Raw genomic sequence first — 16,576 nt, 5'->3', positions numbered from 1 at the left:
TTGTAGAATAAAATTCAGAAGAGTCCGTAACCAGAAAGACTACAAGTCGCGTAGGTGACGTCACCATGGCGACCAAATGCCGCCCTTTCCCGTGTCATTCATTTGTCTTTACAAAAAATACATTCTTCTGTTGCCGTTTTATGATAAACGGCTGATTTCTCTTCATGAAACGTGATGTTTTAAACAGGTAGAGGACATATTTTTTTCTCATGGCGCAATTCAATCGGATCACGAAATAAAATTTTCAGTCTCATTCATTTGAATGGCGAATTTTTCAGAGTTGAGGTCCCATGGCGCCGTTACTTCCTGCTTCCACTTAGGCTCTCTATAGTGTGAGTGTTTGGGGACATACATACAGGACAGGAACTGTTATTGTAACAGAAAAGAAACATGACCCAGTCTTTGCAGAAATAGTTCATCTGTTCCCACAGGCAGACAAAGGCACACTTTTAGCGTTTGTAAATGTTGTGCATGTTGATTTTTTTGATGACCATTTCTATGCATTTTCTGTGGAAAAAAGTGATGAGTTCAAAGTGGTGCGAATTCCTCAGGATTTGTTAGACTTTCGACCACTTGACTTTCAGAAACCTTTCAAAGGAAACAAAGTCTATGTTAATCCTCGATACAAAGTTATTTAAGGTTCTCCCGAGTGACACCCTTTTTTTAAAATTTTGATTTTAAGCCTTGAATAAGGTAATTTTTTTTTATGCTTTTCCTGTAAATGAGTGACCACCTGTTGTCCTCCTGTGTGTTGGGTGGGGGTGGGAGGGTGGAGGAAAGGAAGGAAAGAGGAGGGCGGAATTGAGGGGAGGAGGCAGGAGGGAGAAAGAGGAGCAGAAAGGAGTTTGTTTGATATTAATTTGAAAAAAAAAAATTTCAGGTGGTTCACAGTAAGTGTAATATTGTAAACATAAGTAATGTTAATGACTGTACATGTGGTGTTAAAAAAATAAAACATGTATAAGAAAACATCAACTTTGTATTTTCATCTTTATTCATATTAACACATGCTTGTGTTGGATAACTAATTTTTAATAACACACTAATGTGTAAATAGCTTTTCACAACACGTAACTGTGTTAAAATTGACACATTAATACACATCCTTGTGTCAGTATATATTGACACATTAATGTGTCAATATTTTGACACATTAATTGTGTCGCTATATGACACATTAATTGTGTCGCTATATTGACACAATTGATGTGTCGCTATATTGACACAATTGATGTGTCAATATTCTGACACATGTTGTGTTGTCCCAACGAGAACTCTTACGATGTGTTGAAATTCAACACAGGTTGTGTTGGTTTTAACACATTCATGTTTAGAGTGCAGTGCGTCTGAGAGGGAAAGAGAAAGGAGACGGAGTGATGACAGCCTTGCTCCAAAATAAAAAAAAGTTGATGCTGAAGTCAAAGGCGAGCCGCTGGGCGTTTGTGGCCGCCGCCGCCGCCTTGGTTAAGCGTGTGTGCGCGCGTGTGGGGGCCGTTCAGAAGGGTCTCTTGCGCGCACAAGCCCATTACTTTAATGTGCGCTCACAACGCCGTAGCGGTGCGACGTGCTTGTTTCCTGCTTCTCCGCCGGTGTTGTGTCAGACCCCCGGTTCTCCCTCGGTCTGTAAACTTCTTCACGCGGAGCTCTGCCCCGTTTGGAAGGAGCAGGAAGCTCGTATGCGGGAAGACGTCGCTTCAGAGGTGTAGAATGTGTGTTAGAGAAACACCTATTTCAGGACTACTGACTTGTATCACCAGAACAGAACAGACACATCCTGTGATTTTCAGCCTTCCTCCATATTTAATGAAGGGGGACAATACAATGACAGTGCAGCTATCAAGATGCTTTTGACACCTTGGCCTCAAAAAAAGAAAGGAAGAAAGAAAAAAGCACCAAACAAACAAACAAACAAACAGGGAAACCCCCTTATTTATTCGGTCTTGTTCTCTTTAATTGAAATACAGGCCTTAACTTAATTTGCCTGGGAGCTACTTTTATTCATGGTAAAAAAAAAAAAAAAAAGCTAGTTGTTTACTATAAAAGTGCACTATGTTAAATGTTTCCTGTGTTGAAAATTGACAATAGATATGAAAATGCACTTCGTTGGGGTAGGCTATAGCTTATATATAAGACACCATTTGGACTTTATAAGGTTCGGACCTTTCACTTGGATGAAAGTTTAGTAACTGGACCTCAATGAATTTTAATTGAATACCCCTGGGTTAGATAAATGGACCAGTATCTGAGCATTCACCTTTATTTTTGCGCACATCAGCCGATATGGTTCCAACATCATCTTATTTGGGAAGTGACGGTATTTAGGAATCTTTACGATCAATTAATTGTGGCGTTTAATACCACGATTAATTGTGAAAACAAGTAATTGTGACATCCCTACTCAGGAGTAATATTTTCTGAATGAGAACCTTTACATTTATTGGAAAACCATTAATTAGCATCAATGCCACGATGTAATTTGTTCCACATTTATAAAACTTGCAAAGCCCTTTGAACAGAAAACGTGGACTAATGTTTATTGAACTGATGGGATTTTAACTATTTCTAGAACTGTAAAAAAACCAATAACAATGTCCCCCTTGTATCTTCAAAGATGGCACACAAACACCAGGCTGGAATAAAAACAAAAACTTGCAATAAAACTTTATTTAAATTCTGTCCTGAATCAGAACACGTGCAACAACTGAAACACAGAAACAACATGGCATCACACCGCCTTGTATTTACACGTATGTTATGTGGCTGTGTGTACTTTGTGTGTTGGCGTGCACGGGACAATCGAACAACAATCAAACAACAGACGCTCTGGAAAAAAAACAATTAACTATTGTAGAAACGCACACGACAACCACGTCACATCCTGTTGTTGCCACGGCGGCAGCCGAGGGGGTCACCGTGGCTACAAACACACCTGATCACTCTACAATTCTCACCGTCTCTCTGGAAGGATCTGAAATTTTTTTTGTCTTTTTATGTTCTGCTCATTCTTTCCCTTATTTTCTTCGTCTTTTCTACGACTAAATGCAAAATGTGTCAATTACTTAAAATATATAAACATTTTAAGGATTTCCTGATCAGAAACTACAATGCAAAACTACAATATGAGGCGAAAAGGGCGTGGTGGTGTGGCGACTCTGGACTCTGGACTGCTCTGGACTCTGGACTGCTCCCGTTGGTTAATTCAAAACAGATCAAATCAGTTTGAAATATTGAGATGAAGTTTTGATGTACAACATAGTCATATCATATGTGACCAGCACTACAAAGCCAAAAAGCAGGAAGTGAAATTATAAAACCATAATCTGACTTGTTTCAGTGACTGCAGTTCGGCTGCTTCAAGCTAGTAGACGAGCTAGCCTTCGCTACAACCAGTTTACACATTATCTTTTCAGTTTACTTTATTTAAACATTTAAATTAAGAAAAATGAACTTTTAACACAACATAAAACAGCAGCTAAATATAACTGCAAAGGAGAACAAAGTAACACCAGAGACACCAGTCCGGCTAAAGTAGCTAGAATGTAGTGCAGTACCAGAACGTTAACTAGGTGTTGCAGAGTTAGTGACAATGATCAATAAGTATAAATGCACAAAATAAAGGTTCTACAACTTATTTAGTTATTGGTTTTGATGATGCTAATAGCCAACTGCTAGCTTGGTAGCTCAACGTAAAATAAGAAAACACAACATACCCCTGAAGTCACCATCTTCGTCAGCCATCTTCTTTGTTACTTGCAATTTCCTTAAACTGAAAACGAGTGAAACATGTTAACATTGTCTTAGCCCTCATCTTTCATATAAACTTCCACTGTTCTGTCACAAATAGATGATTATAAATACTGATTTGTCCGTGTTATTAGACATTTTCTAGATGTATCTGTTTATAAACTGTGTGTAGCCTGTCAATAGATTAATGTGTTTGATGGTCAATAAACACTTCACTGTCATTCATCTTTGTGTCACGATTACAAATTTTCTTGGTACGATTATTGTCAGAGAAATAATCACGGTATTACGATTATCACGATTATTATGCATTAATTAATTTCACAACACTATAAATGTGTAAAATCAAATATAGTCAAAATATAATTACATTACTCATTGTTTACACAAAATATTTCAAGTATCTATTAATATAGGACCAATTATTAATCCCCAGGGGAAATGTTTGAAATACTCAGGTCATAAATTGTCATCTATACCAAATGTTTACGTTTATTTGAATCATTTTTTGTTTTATTTTGTGTGTTTTTTTTTATACAAATGACACGCTAACATTTAAATTCCTACCGATTCAATGTTAGGTTAGATAAATGGACCGGTATCTGAGCATTCACCTTTATTTTTGCGCACATCAGCCGATATGGTTCCAACATCATCTTATTTGGGAAGTGACGGTATTTAGGAATCTTTACGATCAATTAATTGTGGCGTTTAATACCACGATTAATTGTGAAAACAAGTAATTGTGACATCCCTACTCAGGAGTAATATTTTCTGAATGAGAACTTTTACATTTATTGGAAAACCATTAATTAGCATCAATGCCACGATGTAATTTGTTCCACATTTATAAAACTTGCAAAGCCCTTTGAACAGAAAACGTGGACTAATGTTTATTGAACTGATGGGATTTTAACTATTTCTAGAACTGTAAAAAAAACGAGAACAATGTCCCCCTTGTATTTTCAAAGATGGCACACAAACACCAGGCTGGAATAAAAACAAAAACTTGCAATAAAACTTTATTTAAATTCTGTCCTGAATCAGAACACGTGCAACAACTGAAACACAGAAACAACATGGCATCACACCGCCTTGTATTTACACGTATGTTATGTGGCTGTGTGTACTTTGTGTGTTGGCGTGCACGGGACAATCGAACAACAATCAAACAACAGACGCTCTGGAAAAAAAACAATTAACTATTGTAGAAACGCACACGACAACCACGTCACATCCTGTTGTTGCCACGGTCACCGCGGCTACAAACACACCTGATCACTCTACAATTCTCGCCGTCTCTCTGGAAGGATCTGAAATTTTTTTTTGTCTTTTTATGTTCTGCTCATTCTTTCCCTTATTTTCTTCGTCTTTTCTACGACTAAATGCAAAATGTGTCAATTACTTAAAATATATAAACATTTTAAGGATTTCCTGATCAGAAACTACAATGCAGAACTACAATATGAGGCGAAAAGGGCAGTCGGCCAACAAATAGATTTGTTTTGGGGGTTTTTTCTTGCTTTTCCAGATCCTTTGACACAAAACAACCGTCTTACGTTTTCAACACTGAAATCAAAGTGAGAGGAAAAGCAAGGACAAGACGGGAGAGATAGAAAAATTTAAAAAAATCACAGTTAAGACCAATTAGAAAAGACAGAGGGAGGGAGTAGAAGGTGAAAGTAGATGTTGGGGAGGGGGGGTAAGACAAGAAGACGCATCAAGAACCTTCCAGAGAAACAGTATTAAAGTGCATCAACAAAAGGGGCTGAGCAACCAATCAAAACACAGCATCCGAAGGGGGTGAAACAGCCAACTGGCCAATAGGAAGGAAGGAGGGAGGGGAAAGGGAGGAACAAAGAAGAACCAATCAGACGTCATTACTCGCAGTGACATGAGGGTCCCAGCAGGTTGAGGGGGAAAAAGACATTGGAGAAGCCAATTTTAGCTTCATTCTTGGACAATGAAAGGAGATTGGATTCTTATTAGATAAGAAAGATGAGAAAATTAAGACGTCCAAGTCAGATAAGTGTCGCTTAATGTGTGATGAATATAAGATCGTTTCTTATATCAGTTATAATAAGGAGAATCCGTGATCTCATAATCTGTAGCTCTTAATTATTAGAAAATTATATCTTAAACCTTTTGAGATGTGATCTGTCAATAATAAACTTTTGAAATGAAGTCATATTAAGTCTTTCATAGCTTGTAGTTATGACTTCTCTCTCATAATGATGATACATAAAAGATATGTAGAATTACTCAATTATTTCTCATAATTGTGAGGTACAAATCTCACATCTCACAATTACGGTACAGGTATCCAATTATGATATCTTACAGATATGGTAAGCTATAGTCACAATATTATAATTAACACCTATAATTATATATTGCCACTCATATTCACAAAGTATTTAAGTCGTATGAATGCAGTTTGCTTTGATGTCGGACTTTTTGATGCACAAATTTAGTGTCACAGACCTTTTATTTGGACCTTGTGAACAGAGATGAAAAACTACATTTATATTTTCTCAGTTTCCTACTTGGTGATGACAGATCGACAGCTCCAATTCTCATTAGATCTCGACAGAAAAATGGACTAGGATTTATTTTAATGGGGAACTGTAAAGCTGAAATACTTAAGATTGCTGAAATGTTTGTTGTTGGCCTGTATTAATGCGGTATGGTGGGGGGGTTAGGACTGGGTTTCTCTCTTTTTTTTTTTTGCTGTGATACCTCAGGGGCTCCAGCATGCCACAGCAGCTTCGGTCTTTACAAGGGAAGGTAGAGGGAAGTTCACTTTCAACAGTGAAAACAGTGCAAAAGGTGAAAAACGACATGAAATTCAACTAAATGAATTGAAAATAAAGCTTACGGCACAAAAGAAGTGACTTTAATTAAAACATTTTTTCACTGAAACTTGGCCAAGACAAGGCAAACATGAGAGTCATCATCTTCATATATTACAGCAAAGAAGCTTTAAAATGAACTAGTGTTTGTTATATACTTGGTAACTGACTGGTCCTCAGCCCTGAAACTGAACTGAACTGAACGGTGAGGAAAGATGAATCCTAGGAAGCAAAAAACCTCAAAAATAAAACAAAAAAAAACTACAGTCTTTACTGTTTTCTGACAGTCGGAGAGATAAAAAGAACAAATTGGTTGGACTGGAAACACAAACACCAGTGACACTTCGTAACTCTTTCGATTTGACACCAACGCTAACGACCAAAAAACTGAACTGAACTGAACTCACCACTGAAACCGATCAGTTCTGTGTCGTATATCGTTATATATATAGTGTTAAATATGACAGTTGGGTTTTCTTGTCATTTCTCTCAGAGTGGTACAGTGTTCTTCTTTGAACTTAATTCTTTCGTTTTTTCGCCGCAAGAGAGCGGGAAAGAACAGAAACAGAACCGTCAGAGCTCTGGTCATCCAGCTTCTGATCAGAATCTCGGTTTTCGTCAGGCTACATCAACAGATCCCAAAATGTTTACGGACAAACTTACAATGAGTTTCGGTTCGCATTGCCAGGGCCCTTCGCATACTGTATGTATGTACAATTACACAAATAATCAACACTTAAATCTGCCTGATCAATATTCCCATTGAGTATCGTCAGGCCGTGGGAAGAGGAGGAGGAGGAACGGGAGGGGAAATCAGTCTTTGCTGCTGGGTGTCTTCATTACAAAAATAAACATCTCCTCTGGTATCAAAATAGACGACAATCTTTTATCTCTCTCTGTTTCAGGAAGCTCACGGCGCCGGCGACACCATAACCGAAGCCATAACGCAGTCAAACGCCGGTTTGGCAAACAGCGACACCATGTGGCGTAGTAGTGAACTTGTGGAATATACATTTTTATATTTACACGTTTGGCTTTTGAGCTGTTGCGCGTTACGTCCAGGAGCGAACTGCACTCACTAAAGCAGGGAGGGATTCTTCGCTAAACTCGTCCTACAGCTCGGGTGTACGTCTACAGCTCGGGTACTTCTGTCACGGCTGGTTTCGGTGACGGAAATGTAATGGCAGCTAACACCTACTGTAGTGTACAGGTCGTAGGTCTGAACGCCTCTCAGGCTGGACTCAGCTCAGAGGAAGGATCTCTGACCCGCAAGTAAAAGATCCATGACTTGATTGTCGGGGTTTTAAAGGTCAACATGTTTTTAGAGAGGCAGCGCGAGGCCGTACTAAGGGACACGTGTGGTCAGGCAGACACACGGATGGATGGACAGAGAAACGACAAAACAAGGCAACTCTATATTCAGGGTTCCTACATGGCATAAGAAGAGGACTGTCGTAGGAAGTTCGGACAACGTTCACCGAATGTTAAGACTCGGTGGAAGACTGGTCAGGAAAGTCTTTGCATCTTGTAGCGCAGCCCAGGCAGACACTGTACGGACTGAGCCCAGTTAACCGCGAACTGGTCCCAGGAGGAATTCTGAATTGGGCCAATGAAAGTTTTGAGCATTTTTGGCAGCGTTCACTCTGTGAACCGGAGTATCAACACACTGAAAGGCATCTGTCCTCACAAAACAGTCTTTAGTTTTGTTCGGAGTCGGATCGCTGCATCTGTTTTAACATTGTTGGGGACGTGGACAAATTCCTGGGTCCACAGAGATTCTTCTCCTAACTTGGCCTAAAACCACTGACCAAGGAATCTTAACTTCAGGACGTTGCTGAGAGCAACTGTGAGCAAGAAGGGGACAGAAAATTTTAGGTATGGTTGACCCCATACTTAGTATGACTTTTTTTTTTTTTAAGTTGTGGTTGGTTGTTTATTCTAAGAATTTTTTTTTTGAATTTCTAAGAATTTTTTTTGAATTCTAAGAATTTTCCTATAATTCTAAGAATTTTCTTAAAATTCTAATAACTTTTTTGAATTCTAAGAATTTTCTTAGAATTCTAATTCTAAGAATTTTCCTAGAATTCCAAGAAGTTTTTTTTTAATTCTAAGAATTTTCCTATAATTCTAGAATTTTCTTAAAATTCTAATAACTTTTTTGAATTCTAAGAATTTTCCTAGAATTCTAAGAATTTTCTTAAAATTCTAATTCTAAGAATTTTCCTAGAATTCTAAGAATTTTCTTAGAATTCCAAGAAGTTTTTTTTTAATTCTAAGAATTTTCCTAGAATTCTAGAATTTTCTTAAAATTCTAATAACTTTTTTTAATTCTAAGAATTTTGCTAGAATTCTAAGATTTTTTCTAGAATTCTCTTTGAATTCTAAGAATTTTCTTAGAAAGCAACTCAACTCTTAGTACTAGGAATCTTTGTGAATACGGACTCTGATCTCTACAGAGTATTTTCTACAGATTTTTTTGAATTCTAAGAATTTTCTTAGAATTTCGTCACTAAGAGCAACTCAACTTTTAGTACTGGGAATCTTTGTGAATACGGACTCTGATCTCTACAGAGTAGTACTGATTAAACTGTGTTGCACAAGTTAACATGATACAGTGTCTGCCTGGTGTTACAGATGTTTTCTTTCACCACGTAAACAAACCGATTCCAACGGGAGAGCAGGAGGCGGAGCAGCTGAAAGCTCTCCTCCTCCTCCTCCATTTCCCTGAACGGTTCGTACATTCTGAAACTTGAGCTGTACAATTTGTCGCAGTCAACCTCCGTCATACCTCGTCGGTTTGGGTACAGCCCTGCAGAGGAGCTTTTCTCTGGGTCGCCTGTTCTTCACACATACATAGGAACCCTGTCTGGAGCGACAGTCGAGGAAGGAAAGCATCCAAAACGAACGCTGTCAGACTGCTGTAAAGATAAAGAGGCCTAGAAATATACAGACAGGCAAAGAGCGAGAGAAAAAAACAAAATACTGTGTATAGTAACTGTTCAATACTGTAGCTGTAATACTGCCAGGATGAGTCCAACATTTGAGCAAAACAAAACAAAACAAAACAAAAAAAAGTCTTCGTCAGTCACCACAGAAGTCCTGCATGTACATGAAGCAGAGAAAAACCAAAATGAGCTAAATTAACCAAAAAGACCGACTCTTTCAAGAATCCAGACCAGGACGAGAAGCGAACAGTCCCAATATTGCGTCATTTTCCGTCAAGGTTTGTGTTGGAAGTCTGGGTGTTTCCGGTCCTCCAGATCAGCTGAGGAAGGAGATCAATGACCTTTTTTAAAGAACATTTGACTCTTTCCTCAGGTTCTACCCTGTCTGTCCACGTGAGGCGAGTTTGACCGACCTCATGATCCGTGGAGTATGAATGCGTGTCCTGGGATTTTATTTATAGCTCCGCTGCTCGAGTCCATCCTCCGTCTGAAGGTCCGTCAAGCCGATGAGAGACAGATGTGGAGACCAGTTCCACAACACTGGGAATGAAGGAAATGTCGGTTTTTATTTCACTTCCCCATCGCTCATCAGGATTTAATCACAGACGAGACGAGCGGGACCGACTGATCTAGATCGTCTATTTCTAGGAAGAGCATGAGGCAGATGTGGGTTGATTAAAACATCTGCACGCAACGAGGAACATCTGCTGAAGGTCCAAAGACCAAAGAAACCGGACCACAACCACGTTAGTCCGGCAGGTTTTTGGTCTTAGATCCACGAGCGACCAGGAAGAAAAACAGAAAAAGAATCCAAAGCGAGTCGGTCGGTCGGTTTTCTTTGAGTCCAGATCAAAACTCCCAATCCCCCAAGTCTGGAAAGTTGGTTTGGTTTGGCAAAGCTTTGTCCCAAGAGGGGGAAAAAACCCCCGTCAGACCCTGGTGCTGGTTCTGGCTTTAGCTTGTACTTGGAACCGGTCAGAACCAGAACCAGAACCAGAACCAGGGCCCGGGGCGAGCTCGGGTCGGACTCGGTGTAGTGCAGTCGGGTTTCAGTCGGTCGCTCTCGCTCTCTGGACAAAGTCTGGATAAAAATCTGAACCTGATCCAAGTCTGTTTGTTTGGCCCAGTTCCTGGTTTTGGTTCTGGTTCTGGTTGTGCTCCTCTCAGGATTTGTCCCCCAGCTGAGTCTGCTCCATAGACCCCTCCTCGTCCGACAGACCCGTCTCCACGGCGATGACCAGCGATGCCACCGAGGCGCTGCTCGCCATTGGCTGAAGCTCGCCTGTAAGAGGGAGGAGGGAGATGTGGATTAGGTGGATCTCAAGAAGACCAGAGCTGAAGTGAATCCCACTGTTACACTACGGGAGCAGATGAGGAAATAATAAATGAGTAATTAGTATATTAGTAGTAAATTTAAGGTCTCGGCACACCCAGTCTGTTTTTCTCTAAGTGTTTTTACACACAGACACCTTACACACTGAGTCTGATGTGTTTTATTACTATACGTTTTTATTTTCCGTTCCAAAATTCGCAAAAGGAGACAAAAGTCGCTGATTGTGCGGTCTTCTTACTTATAGAAAAATAAAAGGAGAAAATTATAAAAACTAAAAGAAGATGACAAATCTCCATGATCCAATTAATCCTGAACAGCAGCTGGCACACACACAGCATGAGGACAACATGATTTTTTTTTTTAACATGCAGCAATTTTGGGCGAAAAAAAAACGGGTTTCGTGTGCAAATATTTTCTAGTACTAGTTCAGGTTATAAATTCTGTGGTGTGGTTTACAAAATGAACTTGTAATTAAACAGGAAGCTTTAAACAAAGGTAACTGTAACAGGGCTCCAGACTGCCCCTCAATGGAGGGGTTTTGCCCCTAAAATTTGAGACATTGCAAGTACTGTTTTCATCTACTTGCACATGAGCAACCAGTACATTTGCTGTTTTTTGGTTGTTGTTGTTTTTTTTTGCCACTGGTGAAACATGGACGGGGCGACTCAAAGAATCTGTGTGAGGAATTTTTTTTCATGAATGAAAATAAAATGTGAATATTTGCTTTGCCAGACAATTTACGGTGTGTGCCACTAAATTTTCTGCTTGTGCAGAAATTTTTATTAAGTTAGGGTCCAATGTGCTCCTTGTAAAAAAAAAGTTAGTCTGTTAGCTAAATAAGGGAAATACTTGATCAATGAGTTGATCAAACCCTCAGGAAATTTAGAGATATTTGATCCTGAGATCGTAGAATTACCTGTTTTCACTGTAAAACTATAGTTTATTTATGGTATGTATATTATCTATCAAAAATAAACATCAATAAAACACAATAAAGTGTTCTTGTCTTTCAGCTGCTCCTCACAGAAGATTTTGATTTAAGGGTCAATGACGTGATGCAACCCAATGTCAAGAGGTGTAACCGCTATATTTTCATCAAAATCTGAATCTATAAAATAGAAATACATTTTAAAAAATCTGTTTTTCAGAATTTTTATAACTACACTAAAATCCACTGTAGATGGATCAAATATTTAATGTTTATCATTCTTTTGTGGTTACACATTTGACATTTTCAGAGGCTTTCAGTCTTAACAGAACGTTATTACTGACTACAACTGTGTTTAAGAGTTGTTATGTCACAGCTTCACCACTAGGGGTCAGTCTGACTCCACTCGTGTTGCTACCAGAGGCCAGAGCTCAGAGCTCAGTGTGTGTGTGTGTGTGTGTGTGTGTGTGTGCGTGTGCGTGCGTGCGTGAGTGTGTGTGTGTGTTACCCAGTGGTGGACAGTAACGGAGTAAATTTACTTGAGTACTGTACTTCAATACATATCCAGAGGATTTGTACTTTACTTGAGTATTAGATTTCTTTGGTACTTATTACTCTTAGGTCGCTTTCACACCTGAAAGTCCGGACCACGGTCCGGACCAGAGAGAAGATGATACATTGTTGCAATTAAGTTTTGGTCCGGTCTGTGTTCACACTGTCCCTTGTCAAAACGCACCTTTTTTGTAAACAAATGACACGTGGTCTACAGGTCGTTCAGCTATTGGTCAGAAAATTTGTGACGGAAAATCACTTTCATCATGTCATTTTTTTCCTATTCATCAACAATGGGGAGCAGCAGCTTTGACAGTTCTCCTTTGCAAGGAGACTGTGGCAGTCTTTCACCGCGCCCTGCTGTCCTGCATGCTCTCTCTCTCTCCCTCCCTCTCTCTCTCTCTCTCTCCCTCCCTCTCTCTCTCTCTCTGTGTATGTGAACGGCAATAACGGAGAAAGAGCGCTATGCGGACATGAATGAATGAAAGATATTGCGTTGGTCAAGCCAAAAGCCGAAAAATCTATTCGTGGTTGATGTAATTTATTATGGGAATCACTGCTGTTTTGGTTTGCTTCCTGTATTTGGTCCTATTAAAAGTCTGATTACGTTCTCACCTGAAGTGAACCGGACCATGGTTCACTTCGAACCGGACCGAGTCCTGACTTTTTTGGGGGACCATGGTCCGCTTGTTTGGTCCGACAAAAGTCCGGACCGTGGTCCGGGGGAGTGTTGAAAAGTCCTAAAGTCCGGACCAAACGAGGCTAGTGTGAAAGCGACCTTACTTGAATACATTTCGAAGACAAATATTTTTTTTACTTTTACTCAAGTTAATTTCTAGGAAGGCTGAAAAGTACTTGTTACTTTCAGGTCTGCTCTTTTTTTGTTTTTTCTAAAATCCTATTGAACACAAGCTGTATTTGTCAAAGAAGGAAACCCTAACCCCTAAAAGCAGCACATCACTGCAGCTGGTTTCAAAGAGTTTATTCTCAGAAACAAGAGTTAAAAACTCCTTAAATTAATTTAGAAAAAATTATAGTAATTCATCGATGTGAAAAATAAGAAATTTACTCTTTACTCTTACTTTTACTTAAAGTACATTTAAAAGCATGTACTTTTGGATACTTAAGTACAGCAGAACTGAAATCAGCCAACTGTAAGCACTTTTAAATCCAGGTTAAAAACATTTTTCTTTTCACGTGCTTATAGCTGAGCTCTTTTTAAGAACTTTAAACTTTATCTATTTTCTTTTCTTTTACTTTTATTTGCTCTTGCTTTTAACTCTGTTTTTAGTGCTTGTTTTGATTCTGTTTTATGCTTCTCTTTTTTTTTTCTTCTTTTTTTAAAATGTTCTGCCTTTATGTAAAGCACATTGAGTTGCCTTGGTATGAAATGCGCTATATAAATAAAGATGCCTTGCCTTGCCTTAAAAGCAAGTACTGTTTTACTCTTACTGGAGTAACATGTGGACTGAGCTACTTTTACTTGTAACAGAGTAAATTTTGACCAGTAGTATTTGTACTCTTACTCAAGTACTGGGGTCGAGTACTCTGTCCATCTCTGGTGTTACCTGTGTGTGTGTGTGTGTGTGTGTGTGTGTGTGCTACCTGTGTGTGTGTCGGTGGTGGCCGTCAGCGGGCTGTCCCTCAGCGTGTCCGGGTCCTGGTAGTCCTGCGGCAGTCCGACCCGCCTCACCCCGGGGTCGAGCACCACGGAGGACCCGGCCTCGCTCAGCGTGCCGTCGCTGGACGCCCCGGACACCACGGCCTCCAGGGCCAGAGCCCCGACCCCCCCGACCCCCCCCACCCCCACGCCGCCCAGCGCCAGGTCGTAGTCCAGCGGGAGGTCGTCCAGGCAGTCGGCGTTCAGCTGGAGGAGGGAGGAGGAGGTTAGGACACGTTGAACAGGGAAAATACAACTTTTTTTTTCCTTCTTTACATTTCTTTTTCTTGCTTTTAATGGTATGTTTAATATTTCCAATTTTTACTATTTGGGGTATTATTTAAATTTAAAAATAGTATGGATAACACTTCAGATTAGGGAACACATATTCACTACTAGGTGCTTATATATCTCCTTAAAGGGATAGTTCAGGGATAGAGAAGTTTCAGAGTCCTCCGTGGCTTCTCTGAGTTACAGCGGGTCTCGGCGTAGCAGTGCATGTCCATATAACGGTTGCAAATGGATACCAACTGTCTTCGTAACAAAAAGACACACCAAAAAACATCCAAATACCTCCATGCTGCTTGTATGTAATGTCTGTCTTGTATTGAAGCCCCGAAATGCGAAATTGTCCAGAAAAAAATTAAATAAGTCTATATTTCAAGCTTGTTTTGTAGCGGAAGCTTCTCAAAGCTCCTCAAACCGGGAAGAGGAGCTTCTGCTACAAACAAGCTTGAAATTTCAATTTTGGGTGAACTATCCCTTTAATGGTATGTTTAATATTTCCAATTTTTACTATTTGGGGTATTATTTAAATTTAAAAATAGTATGGGTAACACTTTAGATTAGGGAACACATATTAACCATGAACTAGGTGCTTATCTAAGTAGCTTACTAGCTCCTTAAACACGTATTAACACCTTCTTCTACCTCTATTACACCATGAATTAAGATTGTTCCTGATATTAACTCCTAATTATCACTTATTCATTGTAAATTAATGCATTGTTGTTTCTGAATAATGATGTGAATAACCAGTGGGTTATTGGGGCCTTGTAGCACAAGAACAGTAATTCTTCCTTTATCACTTTGAATTAGTAAAATTAATGCATTAATTTACAATGAATAAGCCATAATTAGGAGTTAATATCAGGAAAAATCTGAATTCATGGTGTAATAAAGGTAGAATAAGGCTATGTAGAATAAGGTTAATACGTGCTTAATAATTACTAATAAGGAGCTAGTAAGCTACTTATATGCATATTAATAAGCACCTAGTTAATGGTGAATATGTGTTCCCTAGTCTAAAGTGTTACCGTATGTTTTTATGTAAAAGCACATTGAGTTTCTCCTTGGTATGAAATGTGCTCTATAAATAAAGCTGCCTTGCGTTGCCTAATAGTATCAATAAATCACAAACAAATAACAGATAAACCCGTTCCCCCAGGTTGGACTCTGACTGACAAGTTTCTGCACGACAGAAACCAAACACTCAGATGCAAAAGTAGTAAAAAGTTCAGGAACATTTCTGCTGCTAAATGGAGGAGTTTTGCCCCTAAAATGTGAGACAGTGCACTTTTTCATCTATTTGCGCATGTGCAACCAGTAACTTTGTCTTTTTTCTTTTTTTTGTTAAAGGGATAGTTCAACATTTTGGCAAATTGGCCCATTGCCATAATCCCTATAGTCATAGCAGTAGGTTCGTTACCTTTAATTGTCGGTGCAAGCTGTAAATTAATGCAAAACCACTGATGCGCGTTCCCTTCAGGGACAGTTTTTCATCAAACAGTCTCTGCATTTCCCTCTAAAACAACTCTGTCTGGTAACGTTGTGTTATTATCTCATAGCGTGGTGAATGTGCAGGTCACAACTTGTCCACCAGAGCGTTGTGGAGTTGTTGGATTGTGTATTTGATGAGTTTGATGAAGGGAAACCAAGAAATCCCATTAGCCTCCGTAGCGTAGCTCTGAGCAGCTCGCGGCTCTGTTCCGCCGTTCTATAAATAGCTTGCACCGACAATTAAAGGTAACGAACCTACTGCTACGACTATAGGGATTATGGCAATGGGCCAATTTGCCAATTAACAATGGTAAAAGTATCTGGAATCTGTCGTTGTAGGTGGCAAACTAATGTGTGTGAGGTTCATGAATGAAAAGGAAATGTGAATATTTTGCTTGTGCGTCTAAAATGTGAAGTTGGGGGGGAATCTGTGCTGCTGGTAAAATAAATAAAGTCGGTCTGCAGCTCTTGTTATTTGCATCTGTCGGGCCGTGTTGTGTCTCAGGAGGAAGCTTCTCCAGACAGAACCAGGTCAGGGACAGAAAGTGGGTTGAAGCTGAACATCCTCCTCTTCCTCTTCCTCCTCCTCCTCCTCCTCTTCCTCCACCTGTCTGACCTTAATGTTGCTCCTCTTCCTTACACAACCTTGACATTTCTCCACAGTCTGAAGGTCTCTCTGCTTCCTCATACCGCGGCTGCAGCTGCTTTTTTGTGTGTGTGTGTGTGTGTGTGTGCTCTGGATCGGTTCAGACTTGTGGTTTCACAGCGTTTCCCCACATTAAA

At 39.6% G+C, this 16,576-nt stretch overlaps 1 protein-coding gene across 1 annotated transcript in view; it reads right to left on the bottom strand.

Moving 5' to 3' along the window:
- Positions 1-10,417: 10,417 nt before the first annotated feature.
- rnf150b (ring finger protein 150b) overlaps positions 10,418-16,576 on the bottom strand; it is a 29,772-nt gene continuing 23,613 nt past the window's right edge. Inside the window, exons 5-6 of the mRNA XM_085759445.1 lie at positions 13,960-14,221; positions 10,418-10,823 (exon numbers count right to left, since the gene is read on the bottom strand). Coding sequence (XP_085615571.1) covers positions 10,705-10,823; positions 13,960-14,221 — 381 coding nt within the window. The 3' untranslated portion in view covers positions 10,418-10,704. The remainder of the gene's footprint in view (positions 10,824-13,959; positions 14,222-16,576) is intronic.

Source organism: Trachurus japonicus, chromosome 18, assembly GCF_045865225.1.
Source record: "Trachurus japonicus isolate A0001 chromosome 18, Traja_1.0".
In the NCBI taxonomy this organism is placed as follows: domain Eukaryota; kingdom Metazoa; phylum Chordata; class Actinopteri; order Carangiformes; family Carangidae; genus Trachurus; species Trachurus japonicus.
This window is presented reverse-complemented; position numbering and strand designations above follow the sequence as displayed.